The sequence below is a fragment of the Hydractinia symbiolongicarpus genome, chromosome 8 (assembly GCF_029227915.1).
Source record: "Hydractinia symbiolongicarpus strain clone_291-10 chromosome 8, HSymV2.1, whole genome shotgun sequence".
Classification (NCBI taxonomy): Eukaryota; Metazoa; Cnidaria; class Hydrozoa; order Anthoathecata; family Hydractiniidae; genus Hydractinia; species Hydractinia symbiolongicarpus.
In genome coordinates this window covers 27,448,531-27,463,115 of record NC_079882.1, presented here as the reverse complement: position 1 = coordinate 27,463,115, position 14,585 = coordinate 27,448,531, and the positions used below count along the sequence as shown (strand labels likewise).

At 37.0% G+C, this 14,585-nt stretch overlaps 1 protein-coding gene across 1 annotated transcript; it reads right to left on the bottom strand.

The window, feature by feature from the left end:
• Positions 1–206: 206 nt before the first annotated feature.
• LOC130655212 (adhesion G protein-coupled receptor B1-like) lies at positions 207–4,245 on the bottom strand. Its single transcript, XM_057457947.1, has 9 exons — positions 4,085–4,245; positions 3,651–3,807; positions 3,101–3,354; positions 2,763–2,948; positions 2,453–2,692; positions 2,200–2,364; positions 1,129–1,368; positions 855–1,019; positions 207–467 (listed from the first exon to the last, which is right to left on the bottom strand). The coding sequence occupies exons 1-9, from the start codon at positions 4,146–4,148 to the stop codon at positions 241–243; spliced, it is 1,698 nt and encodes a 565-aa protein (XP_057313930.1). The 5' UTR covers positions 4,149–4,245; the 3' UTR covers positions 207–240.
• Positions 4,246–14,585: the final 10,340 nt, after the last annotated feature.

Below are 14,585 nucleotides of genomic sequence, written 5' to 3'. Positions count from 1 at the left end.
AAAGAGTTTCTTCACAAAGTATAAATAATTTTGTGTCTTTAATGTTTACATGACTTAGTTTCAAGAAGTAATCAAAGATGGCGGTATTTTGTATCAACATTATATTACTTCACCTGAACAACTCAGGAATCTAGCTCATCCACGTCTTAAACTTAATTCGAAAAATGGGACCAGTTGAAAAGGACCACATTATGAAACAAAAAATGTAAGATGAGCTTAGATCTCTTTTTCTTAAACTTCTTAAATTTTACAAGTTTTCCAGGAACCAGAGCCATTCGATCCTGTCATTCTTCTCTCACAGTAACAATTCACTCTCCCTGCTGGTGGAATAGTTACGCCATTTATGTCTGGATACTCGACCCTCTTTGCAACACAGGCATTAATACATTCTGCCACTGTCTTTTTGTACCCAATGTTAATTTCAGTACCACCGGTACCATCTCCTTTGACGAAACTGCATTTTACGTCTAAAGAAGATTTTATATAATAGATATTATACAGTTTCATTTTGAAATTGCTCAGAAATAGCACAAAATTTAAACAAATATGAATTTATAATATTTGTATCTGTTTCACAAATTACAATTAGCTCATAACTTTAACTCATAACAAACTGTATGTGGATACATTAGTGTGATACAAAATTTCTTTCTGTTTTAATTAAGTGAGGTACAACGATACTATCACGGTTATAACGCTTCATACTTTCCTCTTAATGGCGCATGGGTAAAATGTAACAAAAATTAAATAATCGTGGTAAGTTACGTACGAATAGTATCTTATTGTTCTTGGATTATGAAATTTCTATGAACCTGTAAATCCAAGTATGAAAAAATGACCTTCCCTCGTATTACCTGGACAAGCTTCAGTGTGACAAGATCTGGATTGTACAAGAGGACCATCACATGGTTTTCCGCCACGCTTAGGTGCTGAACATGTTCGTGTGCGTTGTTGACTTCCACCGTCACATGACTTTGAACATTTAGACCAATCAGACCAGTCAGATAATTTTCCATCAACTAGAAAAAAGAAAAAAGAAAAAAGTAAACATTTAATCCTGGAAAGTTTAAAAATTAAACAGTTAATTAAAAGAGAAAACTAAAGGCGGTTGTTTGTCACCCTACCTACCTGGTAATAGCATTTTGCAAGTTCTCCATGAAGAGCCACCATTACTTTTCGTCATTCCTATTTCACAATAACAATTCACTTTACCAGTAATTTTACTGGGAATAGTCACGCCGTTTATTTTTGGATTCTCAAATCTTTTCGCTGCACAAGCATTTATGCAATCTGAAATTGTTTCCTTGTATCCAATATTAACTTCCGTACCACCTGCTCCATCACCAATAACAAAGTTGCAAGGAAATTCTAAAGATGTCAAGATGTATTCAGCACGTATGTAATCTTTTTAAGGTGCCAGTCTAATTTTAAGACAACAATTGCAATCTTGGACAACAAAAGATTTTATTATTAGCTATAAGCACAGAATTGTTTTTCATTAGCAGTGTATGATTTCAAAGAAATATGAATCAATAAATTTTTTTCCTTATTTCCCATCAACAACTACAAAAGACATATGTAATACTGATTATCAGAATAAATAAAGAAACCTAACGAAACATCACTGAATAATATGCATAGATTGCGCTAACATTCCAATGAAATACGTCATAAAGGAACCTGCTTTATGGTTTACGTTGGCTATTTAAAACTCTAACAAGCTAAATCAGTTAAACACGAGGTAATGTCTCTTTTCTATTTGACTGCATTTTCCGTTATAGCGTAAAACCTTACAAGATTTTCTTTTAGCGTGCATGCCCTTAGTAAAAATCTTTGAAAACGAGCCTTTACAGACAATTAATCGAACACTTGAGAGGCAATCTTTCTCAACGTTTAGACGCACTGCTTTTTACGAAGTACCTTTTTTACCAGACGAAATCATGCAAGAAAATAAGACTTTTTTTATTTCCCAAAAATCCAAAAGAATTAAAATATCCTAACAAGAAATGCTCCAGTCATGTCTCGACGTTCCTTGTTTTCTTAAACACCTTGTTATTTTATAACCACAGCTCTTTCACCATGGTTTTAAGCTCATTTATTTTCCCCACATATGAGATCTTGGGTCTTACTCTTGCGAAATATCAAAAAAGCATTACGTCTTTTACAAAAAACATTATTAAGTATGTAAACCAAACTCACCTGGACAATTCTCAGTGTGACAAGATCTGGATTGTACAAGAAGACCGTCACATGGTTTTCCACCACGTTTGGGGGGTGAACATGCTCGTGTCCGTTGTTGACTTCCACCGTCACATGACTTTGAACATTTAGACCAATCAGACCAGTCAGATAATTTTCCGTCAACTTAGAAGTAAAAATAATTAGGACTTAACAAAAGTTAAGATGTTTATTTGAATGTTAATTGCGGTTAAGAGTTGAAATTTCTTTTCACCTGGTAGAAGCATAAAGCATGTTTGCCATGAAGAACCTCCGTTGCTACCAGTCATTCCTATCTCGCAGTAGCAGTTAACTTTTCCACTTATTTTGCTTGGAATCGTTACACCGTTTATTTTCGGGTTTTTCTTTTTCCTGTCTGCACAGGCGATGATGCAATCTTGAATGGTATCTTTGTAACCAATGTTAACTTCGGTACCACCTGAACCATCTCCAGTAACAAACTTACATGGTATGTCTAAAGTATATATAAGCATTACATTACATTACATTCGTCTTTTTCTCTATGCATATATTCAGTTATATACCTCTTTCACACTCTTTTACATTGCATGTTCTAGTTTCTGTGTATGGTCCTAATGAAGAACAATCTTCGGCTGTTTCTCCTTTTGGTTCTGGATTGGTGCAAGTTCTTTCTCTTGTTTGTAGTCCTGATCCACATGTAACTGTGCATTCACTGAAATTGCTCCATGCACTGAAACCTCCGTTAACAACTATAAATAAATTTTGCAGTTTTACATAATGTCGGTGAAAGTTATTAATTTTGCCTGTTGTGGATGTACTCTTAAGACATTAAAAAATAGCATTCATATGGCACTGTTGGCAATAAATTTTACAACTTTTTGGATGTATTTAATCCACTGACCTTTTGCATCGCCTTCTGTAATTTCGTAAATGTATTCACCATTTGCTTTTCCAGCGCATTCCATGTTGCTATCAGCGGCTAGACACACTCTGTATTTACCATTGACACAGTTGTTAATTTTTTTATTCTTATTTTGGACTAACTGCCTCTCCAAGGCAGAAATGTCATTTCCTCCGTAGCACACTCCGTAAAAGCGAATGCCGAAGAATTTTAAACCTTTTGCCCGAGCTTTTTCAGAACATCGACAGGCCAAACTAAATGCAAGGTAGCTTTGAAAATTGTTATGAAAAACATTGCAGTGCATAGGAATTACAATTTTGCCATCGCATTGTAAAAGTTAGTCATACTCAATACATGAAGGAAAAACAGTTTGCAGTAACAAATTCGCAACATTAGCGCTAATGCCTTCCATAATATGTGCTCATAAATTTAACAGAAGAATTTCTGATGTTTAAAGACCGAAAACTAAAATTACAGACACTTTGTGCATAAAATTTTTATTTGAGTACTCTTCTCATTTTTCTTTCTCGTTTATTAAAGCCTTTCTAACCTGTGAGTCGAAGCTGAAAAATTTCTCCAATTGATCATTAAGTCCATGGAATATTTTGACTTTAGATCGCGATCGTTGACAAGTTCTTCGGTCAACAAATGTTCAACGCTGTTGAAGCATCCAATTTTTCGATAATCCCGCACACATGTAACATGTTCTAAAAAAATAAAAATTATCAAATTCCTTTAAATGTATTTTGTAATTTCTCAACTCTTTTTCTGGTAATCTCCGAGGCATGCCGTTTTATAGATTGAAACTTAGTGGGGTTTTTCTTTTTTGTTAGATTTAGGGTAGTTAAAAGTTTTTGGTTTGATGTCACGCCAAAAAAGGGTGCAATCCGACGTTTTATTTATATATTTTTTTCACGATTGAGAATATATGATCACACTCCGCTTTTTCGTTTCAAATAAGTGCAATAGACAAAGTTTACTTACTGTTAAGTGCTGCGTTCACTTTAATGCTGACAAAAAGCAAAAACAAAAATCCTAGACACTGCATGTTTATTATTTGCCTTCATCCAGAAAAGTTGAGTTAGCTATGTTCGCTTGTTTGTACCTTTATAGCGGTACATACAAAGGTATTACGTGTAACTGTGCATTATGCAGGTGTTCGGGAAAATAAATACGTGATTAGAACGGTTGTTTTTTGATTAAACTAAAAGTTGCATATTATTTGTTCACATATTGATAAAATTGGACAGGTGCGCCTGTTAATGTATAGAAAAAAGTTATTAAAGGTGGACTGCGTTGCGACACGGCTGCTGATTAAAAGTTTTCGAAGCCAGTGTTGATTTTGAAGACCAGACCGACTTTTAAATGTAACAGCTATCAATAAGAAAACAGTTTTGATCAAAGATTAAGAATGTTTTGATATTGAAAATATTCAAATAAAAAATGTGTAAATCACACTCCACAAAAGATTAATCAGTCTGTCATAAATACCAGTTTTGTTTCTTTGTGAGTGCTGAATTATTTATATTTAAGTATTTTACTCATTTGCCAAACGGATGTCCTGTACAAAAATTTTATTTGCATAAAAGTTTGAAAACTAATGTTATTTTATAACCACATAAAGTAATTACTTTGAAGTAATCGATCCACAGTCAACTTTGGTCTTTCTTAAGTACGACCACAAAGCCTCTATGCTCTTAAGATACAAAAAGTTAAAATTGCTCTGTGATTAATGAATGCAACAAGAGAAAGCTATTCTCTTTTCCCAAATTTTAGAAAACTTGCAGTTCACCTGGTTAGATGTTGATTTTCGAAATTTGACATTGTTTTCGCAAGCAAAGGCGTCAGTGTCATTTCTTCTGAAAAATATTTGAATAGCAGTGATATTTTAAATTCTTCACAGGGTTTACATGATGAATTGCCACCACTTTCGGACAGTTATTAGTAACAGTGGAATCTAACCAAATAATCTCCCTCGAGTAGCTGAAAGAGGAATTCGCAAAAATGATTTAGTTATAAAACCTATGTTATGTTATAAGCGTAGCACTACCTACCCGTCAATGCATCCATAAAAACAGAAGCTGAAGGTTTTCAACTTGTAAAATATGTCACTTAAAGCATATTTCGCATATGTATTTCCTTCTTTTTAAAATATGTGCTTTTCTGAGCTGTACTCCTTCTGGATCTATGACACTTTGGACTTCTTGTACTATTTTTCTTGGAAGAAAGATTTAAAATTATAAAATCATATTATGATACTTCAACAATGTTGACATCATAAAACCTACTCACCTGCTGACTTGGATGTTATACTGAACTTTTAATTTGTGATGCATATTTCGGCATCCCAAAAGTCCTCCACTAATTTCTATTTCATTCTAAACACTACGTAGGTCGATAGCATTAGTCTACACAAGTTATGCGCATACAAGAAAGCTAAAAACAAAATAGACTTACCTCAATAATTTGATTTCCTTCGAAGCAAGTTTTGTTCCTTTAAAATGCGTTTCAACTGTCGCAAACTAAACATAAATTAGAATAACATTGTGGATTTATAGTCCATACTTAAAAATACCTAGTCTCTCTAATTTTTGAAGCTATCGTCTTTAAATAATTATGTCAGCGCATGCGCACATTGAACACAGGCATGTGGCATATAAATGTGCTGCTTTTGTTGGGACTTCAAGGGGAGCAGCGAATTAAATTTGTTCTTCTGCTTTTGTTATGACTTCATTAGTGGGGCAGCAAATTAAATTTGTTTTGCTATTTGTGTTATGACTTCATAAGTGGGGCAGCTAATTAAATTTGTTCTTCTGCTTGTGTTATGACTTCATTAGTGGGGCAGCAAATTAAATTTGTTTTGCTATTTGTGTTATGACTTCATAAGTGGAGCAGCAAATTAAATTTGTTTCGCTATTTGTGTTATGACTTCATAAGTGGGGCAGCTAATTAAATTTGTTCTTCTGCTTGTGTTATGACTTCATAAGTGGAGCAGCGAATGAAATTTGTTCTTCTGCTTGTGTTATGACTTCATAAGTGGGGTAGCAATTTATGCTTGTGTTATTTCTTTATAAGTGGGGCATATTAAATTTTTAATATTTCTTTGCTCCATTTAGGGTCAAATTTCCGAAACAAATTAAATGGCGCTAATGGGCTTCCGTAGAATATTTTTCTGTTTATTGCTATGGCGACGGGATGGAGGGGAGGGGAGAGGGGGGGGACAAGTAATGACTTTGTTATTGACTCTCTTACAGATTTTATTAACATGATCCGCGTAATTGAGTTTGTTGTGAAAACAGAGTTACAGAGTTGCTCTTTTGAAATTCAACATTTGCATCAACATTAATATATCAGCATTGTTACAAAATTGATCATCATCAAGATTAAGTGGTATTCTAAAAAATAACGACTTTGCATTTCGACGCATTTAGTTGTGTAGTCCTGTTATTGGAAAATCATTCAAATGTGTTTAATTACGTACATTCTGAAGTCGTTTTAACTTCAAATATATTACCAGGAAAAATAAAAAGGGAGTTTTCATCAGCATAGTTACAGTTACAGATATTGTGCTAACATTTTTTCTTTCACTATGACATTGATTTTGTCCATTCGGTTTTCTGGCTTGAAATTTGGTTTGACAGCTTTCAAAATGTTTATTGTCGGATAACTTTTTACATTAAGATTTAAGAAGCAATTTTTTCTCACGTCTCTTATAAGTCAAACACATTTGTTTCGTTGCAACTTCTTGTCATTTTTATTTTTAATACTAGGATCATTATTGTATCAGTTCTTCTTTGTAGATCTCTACATAAATTATTTACGATCCCACTTTGTTTTAAATGGCGGTTGGTTATTTTGTATTATTTTCTTATTTACCTTGTTCAACCGAAAATAGGAGCCTTACAGGGGCGGATCCAGAGTTTTTTAAGACTTAGTCAAAATATTGCTACGCAGCAGCATTATTTTGACGAAGTCTTAAGTTTACCAACTGGGGTAACTTTGGGGGCGCTGTAACACCCACCACCCCCCCCCCCAAGCTGTAAGCCCCCCAGAAGCTTTCGCTAATTTGAGCTTTGCAGGTACAAAATGGGCGAAAGTTGTCTTTTGATTTATCTAGTTAATATCAAAATTGACGAAAAGAAACGCTAACCTATTAGAAAATCTTCTAAGGACATTTTTTATAAGAAAGAACTCTTCCTCCTACATTTTTTTTATAAGAAACTTTAGCATTTGGTCGAGTCTGGAGTTTCCTAAAATTTCGATAATTTGAGCCTGAAATGTTTTTTAATTTTCCTTAAAATGTAGAACTCAAACTGTGCATCAATCAAAAACAACAACACAGATTAACAGGGCTTAAGTACAATAATGTGAGACAATTGTGAATATATTTCAATATTTATAAACTCTTACTGTTTCTGCCAATATCAGGCTTCATCAGCATGACTAGGTGAATCAAATGATTACATCAACCATGGACAGCATATAAAAACACAAATATAACAAAAACAATAACCAATTACATGGAAAAATAGGGTTATGAAAAGGTAAGCCTTAGGTTGCTCATTGTATACCGACCTAACAGCATCTAAGGCATGATTTCCTTATGGATGTAGATGAGCACAATTCCATTTAAACGATCCTAAACCATGATGCGCCTAGTGTAGTTTTAAAGTTTACGTAAAGAGAAAAAGAACAGGAATCCCCACCTCCCTCAAAAACATAAGTTTGTTCAAATTGAATCAATGTGGCACACTTATAGTACGACATCATCAGAAGCTTAAAATTTGTTAAAAATGCCACTATGTGCTTAAAATTTAATTACTTTTGTTCCAGAGCGCATTTATGCATTCTGTTTGAAGTTTCTGAAAGCTATATAAAGGTTACTTAACATTTTTTCCGGATTTTACGTGGATCGCATAAAAAAGTGCCAAAAGTTGCCCGAAAATCAGGTTTTTTCCAATTTTCGGGTAAAATCCTACAAAATCGGGAAATCGGATTAATCACGAGTCCAAATTATGCATAATGATTCTTCTCAATAAAACAAAGTTGTGTTACAAGTTTCAAGTTCTAAGAATAATTCTAACAAAAGTTATTAAATTTTCCCCATTATAAGGATTTCATAGAGATTTTTAGGGATAGTTTCGAGTAATGGCCAATATCAAAGCCTCTGAAAGGTATAGGACCTAAAGATTTGGCATGCAGGTGTCTTATAGGTAAATACTGGAACTCAGTAAGTTTCATGGCTGTATAATACAGCAATAAGGAGTTATTAAAAAAAAACCGTCAGGGGGAATCCCCCGGATCGAATAGGGTTAAAGCAATAACTCCTTTTATCTTCACACCTCGCCTTATGGAGTGTATATAGCTATTTATCTCCACCTAAAATTTACTAACCAAGGGATAAATATCTCCAGAAAACAAAAATCTCCTTGAATGAACACTTTCTAAATGTTCTTTTTGCATTTAACGAAGAGATTTAACATTAGCACACTTTAAATCAACACATGTTATTACGAACGGATGCAAGCCAAAATGCGTGAGTATTTGACTGATCTTGACGGATTGGAGTTAAAACTATAGCCTAAAAGGTTATAAGTAAGCGCGCAGTTCGGAACCTAAATTTTTACTACAGACCGCATATTGCTTGTCTACACATATAGCGTAAAAATTACGTCAGGATTTTGACGTCACATGCCTGTAAAGTGAAACGGCAGGATTGCGGGCCATAGCTATTTGATTTTTGACTGACTGAGTGACTGATTAATTATAACAATTTAGTCAAAATATGTAAGGTATAATTTGCAACCCCTTAGTCTATATGCTGCAACGTCACAACTTTGATGTCAACATCGCAATAGGCGATATTGAAAGGGCTGCACAAAAAATATAGAATCTGAACTGATTTTTTAACGCGCATCGTTTGCAACACACGTATCGTAATCCCCAGAACGTCGACATCATTAGCTTGCATTTTTCCTCAACTTCACACGACTTATCTGATTAACCCAGGATCCGCGCCTGTCTTATTGTCTACGTAATTTCTATAAGACTTGGACACTATTTGAGAAATAAAATTTAGAATTATTAAATTTATTAGAATTATAAAATTTATTTTATTTTTACTTTGAACGAAAAAAATATGATGATATTTTTCGAGAAAAAATAAACCATTGTAACTTGATATACTCGGTATATCATTGATTAATTTTATTTACGTTTTATGAAGTTAAACACCAAAACAATTCCAACATACTCACTCAAAAAATGAATATAATAGCGATAATGCAACATGGACATTATATCCATATGTACGGAGATATTAGAATTTCCATTTCTAGGGAAAATGTATATAATATTGAATTTGAAACGAGAACTGGCAGCGTCCCAATACTAGCACAATGAGGTTTTAGCTATGGATATGAGGCTGTTTGAAGAGAGTTCCGGAACTACGAAACACACTTTGCCAACACAAAAGGAAGGCGGTTCTCTTTTTTGCGTTTGCCTCTAGGTTAGAATAGGTTCAATTCAAGTTTGTTTTGTAATAATGTAGTGTTGATTTATGTATTTTCTTGTTGGTTAGAGGTTTCTGCATAAAAAGCAACTATAGATGTCCTGACTAGGTGTTGGTGTGGCAATTATAAAGACAACTTCATCCCATAACTGCCCATTCTTTTTTCTTTTGTGCTTTTTTAAAACAGCAATATTAGCTATTTATAGTTAACTAGCTATGGGATACATTTATGGTGACTTTATTGGATTACAAGCCATTCGGAGATATGTTCCTCACAAGTATAAAATGGGACTAGGTGACGCTATTACTGGTCTTCCAAACACAGTTTTAGTGACTGACGCTGCTCTATACACCTTCCTGGTGTGGCCAGCTTAAGGCACAGCAATTTTCGGAGTGAGTTGTAGAAGAGGTGCTATCCAGAGAAATGCGAAAACTTGCTGCGGCAATCGAGGAAAGAGACGTTGCCATGACCATCCTAGAGGATGATCTTGATGCCAGGGATGAACAACTTAGTGTTCTTAGTCAAGATAACTTGGAAATACGGCGGTTACATGTCCTGCACCGACATTAATATGACAAGGTGCTATGCGTGGTTGATAAGAACGATCCTCACGAGCGTGGAAAAAAAGGCAGTCATAAGCACTGCATGGTCCGATGCCAGCGTATGCAACTCAGCACAATAACAAACACGTTAAAAGCGATGTACCCGGATATGACTGTTAGGAAACCGAAATGCGACGATCTGAATGCCGTCCATGCCTGGTGCCGATTTAGAGACGACACTCTAAGCATTGAGAATTTTTACCGCAACACTTTCACATTACCTGGCGATGATACGCGGGAGCTATTCGAAAGGTTGTTTGACATCGATAAGGCGTAGGCAGGAGTTAATTTTACTACCTCTGTGAGTAGTAAAATTACCACTTAGGGGTGGAAACCTCTGGCCGAGCTTCCCCCATATTAGAAATGTCATCGCAACTTTCCCTGTTTAACGCAGTACCAGCTGGAGCAGTTGAGACCATGTTCGATGAACAACACCAGCCTCTTTTTAAACCTGCTAATCTGGGGAGATTTTGGGGAATTGAAAAATAAAAAATATGGTAATACTTTCAATTTCCTATCTACCAGGTCCGAAATAGTAGGGTTTAAGGTGGCCCATCCCATGGGCCCCCTTGTTAAGGCAAAAAACCAACATGAAGTCATCGTAACGTTAGATGGCGCCCTAGAGATTGTGCAGTGCTCCAGGAAACCCAGGGCTGTAGAGATAATCAAATGGCTCGCGAAAAAAGGTGTTGAAAAATTTCAAGATGAGGTCAGGAAGCAGCGTCAAGCCCTCGAAGAAAGGGATATGGTCCTGGCACTCTTTGAAGACGATAGGTGTTCCAGGATCAAGAAGGAATATTACAGCAACGCGCCGTGCCTTACCTTGAAGATCCTGGAAAAGATAATGGTATGGTTGTGATCAAGAAGAACAACAACAATACCTTTCCGTACCTCGCCATATGTGGTCAACAAGGGTACATGGTACAAAACATTCGGAACAAACTTGTTGACTACCCCAACGGTGAGATTGTGGTACTAGCAAAAACGACACCAAATGCCATTATACAGTAAAACTGGCTTCGAGAACATGGCTGTATCAAATTCAACCCGGAGCGTGTTAGACATTTTATGCTTGCTGAAAACTACACACATCAACATCTCTTAGAGCTTACGGAATAGGCGACGCATGTCTCAAAGAGGTGGACAGATCTGTCCACCTGCATGCCAAACACAATTTTAATGGTCTCCAACACCTTACACTTGGGAAAAAAGAGGTTTTAATTTTAGACCCGTTTGACCTCCTACTAGAAACCTTTGATATAAAGAATACGGAAGCATATGTACAACAAGAACAATTTTAAAAAATCTACAATATCCATGTATCTGTACTACGCTGTTGCATTGAGGCAGCGTCGGTGACTGTTTATTGCCAGCAATGCTTGGAAAATTTTAGGTTTCGAAATGGACTCTACTACGCAGGATTTGATCAACCTGATGGTGAGGAGCTTTTAAACAGGTTAGCATCGGATGAAAAAGCATGGGGAAGATTCGCAAGGTATGAGATGAGGACTTAGAGAATCATATAAAACGTCTAGGGCTGCATATTGTTGATGCGGGCGTGAGCAAATACGGCGTTATCTGTTAGGAGATCATCAAAAATAAGGAATTAAGGCTATCAAATTTAGCTGATTTAACAAGAATAAGCAAAATCCTCAAATTTCCTATAGATGATAGACTATTGGTTGACATTGACCTTGATAGTGAACCTAATGTTATCAAAGGTATAGTATATGGGTATCCGTTCTATATCCTACTTCCCTGGGATTATCTGCGAAATCCGAATGAAGATGACGAGGATGAAGAGGATAAAGATGAGGTGTTGAGGATGATCTACAATCGTGGACATAATATATCGACACATCTTTGGATAAAAAATTTCTTCAAAAAACCCCTCCCCCTTTCTTAATGCTGTGGACAGCCTAAACTTGCATTTGACAGATGTTTTGACTTCGCAACATTGAGATTGGGGGAGGGGGGAGGGACGAACTCTAATTTTATATGAATTTTTGATTTGTCTCATTATTTATGTCCACAATTGTAGATGAAATTGTAAAAAACATTTACTACTCCTTGAAATGCTTTGGAGGTACTTCGACATCCTCTGGGACCTGCATGAATTATTCGAAAACAAAACTTTGATTGAGCCCGTCTTTCAAGTAGCACATCACATGACTACCCGCTACGATACGATCCAGTCTATACGTTTTTTGCTCCAAAAAGCATCAATTGCACGTCTTGTCGCATCACCATGTTCTTCTCCTGGTTGTAACAGATACAACCCATCCTCGGTTAATGGCTTTTCTTCGGGATTGTGTTACGCCTTTGTGAGCGGTACCTCCTCGAGCTTGATCGCCCTACTAGGGTTCATCCCAATCATGGCAGTCTTGGTGTTGTTTAAATTTTTCACTATGAAGTACAAGTGTTTCACCCAAGTACTACTGGTCCCCTCGGAAACCAACTCTTGCGCATCTTGGGGCCCAAAGAGTCTCTCAGAGAGTACCTTGTTGTACGACTCTACAAACGCCATAAACGTATGGTGGTATTTGGTGGTGGCCCGCCTAATATCCACACCCTTGTCCTCCAACAGTTTCGTCACTGCCGACTTCAATTCGGAGCCATTGTCACACTGAAAGGTTTTCGGATAGCAAAGAAGTCTTGCTTTATACATGTTATAAATGTCCTTGATCATGTTCGCAATTTCGCTAGCTTTTTTTTGTACGTAGGGACCTGGCTACCTTGTACCTCAAAGCTGCGTCAATGCATGAGGATGTATTTGTACGTATTTCCATATAGCTTGTCATGAGGCATGTACAAGAGATCAAACTGATGCATCTCGTTGGGTCTCGTATTGGTAAAGTAGAGATAATTGATACGTCTCGGACCCTGAATATGCAGGAGCCAGAGCAGTTGCCTGGAAAGCCAGTGAGTGACTTTCTTTTGGATAACCCCCCTGGTTCTCGAGGATTTTAACGCCTTTCCGTCTGGTCCAGAGGTGTTCCGAGGTGTAGTAAATTTTACTTAGTTTCCACCTCCTATTCGGTAGCGATGTGTGTTTTACAAATACTTGTAGGCAAAAAACCTCAGAAGAGTCAAGGAGCTTGCAATAAAGGTGAGTTCGCCGTTTTGTTGTTGCTTTGAAGGTGTGTAAAAATCGGACAATTTTGGAATCTTATCGCTTGGCGCGACGAAGTACTTGTACATGTCATCTCCGGGCTATCTCAGGTTCTCTCCGGCTCGTCTTTTAAGCTCTCGTTGCTTGTTAAACCAGTCGATATTTGTCTGTCAATCCTTTACCCATTGTTCCTGGGCTGCTTGTAATTCTTCAACCGCTTCATCGTGCCTTTTGCGCTCTGCCTCGCCGTGCCCCGAAAGTTTACTAAACAGGAAATTGCTACCACTGAAAGTCACCGCGTTGATTAGTGATCCCCCTGTCATGATTGCAAAGGTTGCCATTTATTCAACATTAAACGCTGCGGAATCTACCAACCAGGATTTTCAGCTGGGTAGCAAGTATAAGCAAGTATACATATCCTCGGTTCCGTCAGCCTTTTTTATGATTTGTAACGTGATACCGTCACTAAGACGTTGTGAGGGCCTTCCAGACCGTGCAGACTATCATTAGGGGATGCCCTAAAATCGATAAAGAACGCGTACCTTTAGGTCATAAATACCTATCGTGTAGGCCAGGCTGGTAAAACAGCAAGCCTCTCGTTTACTCGAACATTTTTCCTAGTGGAATACGAAAGGTGTTACCGTACGCGGCAGCAATGAACTTTTCCTGCTCAGTACCCACATGATCGCTCGCCTTTACCTGGAGGGCGCGTTTGTACCGTCGTTTGGATTGATATCCTGCAGGATCAAGTAGGTCTCCCGATCAAATTTAGGCAGCCACAGGTCTCGATACACCGCAAGCGCATCTTAGTCGCTAATGCTTTGAATCTCGTTGCCATTCATGGTGATACGTAGGTTTTGCACCAGGCTTTTCCCGACATTGCTTACGATGGTGCGTTTAGTGTTGGTACCCGTAAGTTCCAGATCGAACAAAAGCTTGATGCTACCTGTAAAGATGACATCGTTCTGCCCCATTTTGGGAATATCCACGTGCAATTCCTCTTTTTGGTTGATCGTAGAGGGCACACAACTTACTTTGACACGCTGTTTCTTACTCTTAATTCCAAAAAGCGTTTTAAGCTCCTGGTAAGGATCGAGTTTAATTCCAAATGTGTTACTCATATCTTTATTTTAGGGTATTTTTCTTAAAAATAAAGGATGCCGACGAACCCAGTATATGAATACGATTTCACGCCAGAGGAGAACCTTCCAGATGACAGGGGAACTCCCCTGTCATCTGGAAAGGGCCGAAGGAAGTTT

Bases quoted from the DNA above. Each gene is read 5' to 3' on its own strand.
- LOC130655212 (XM_057457947.1), bottom strand. From the start codon at position 4,148: ATGCAGTGTCTAGGATTTTTGTTTTTGCTTTTTGTCAGCATTAAAGTG. The intron at 3,355-3,650 runs GTTAGAAAGGCT...CCTTGCATTTAG, and splicing joins TTTTCAGCTTCGACTCACAG to TTTGGCCTGTCGATGTTCTG. The intron at 468-854 runs GTAATACGAGGG...AATCTTCTTTAG, and splicing joins TCACACTGAAGCTTGTCCAG to ACGTAAAATGCAGTTTCGTC.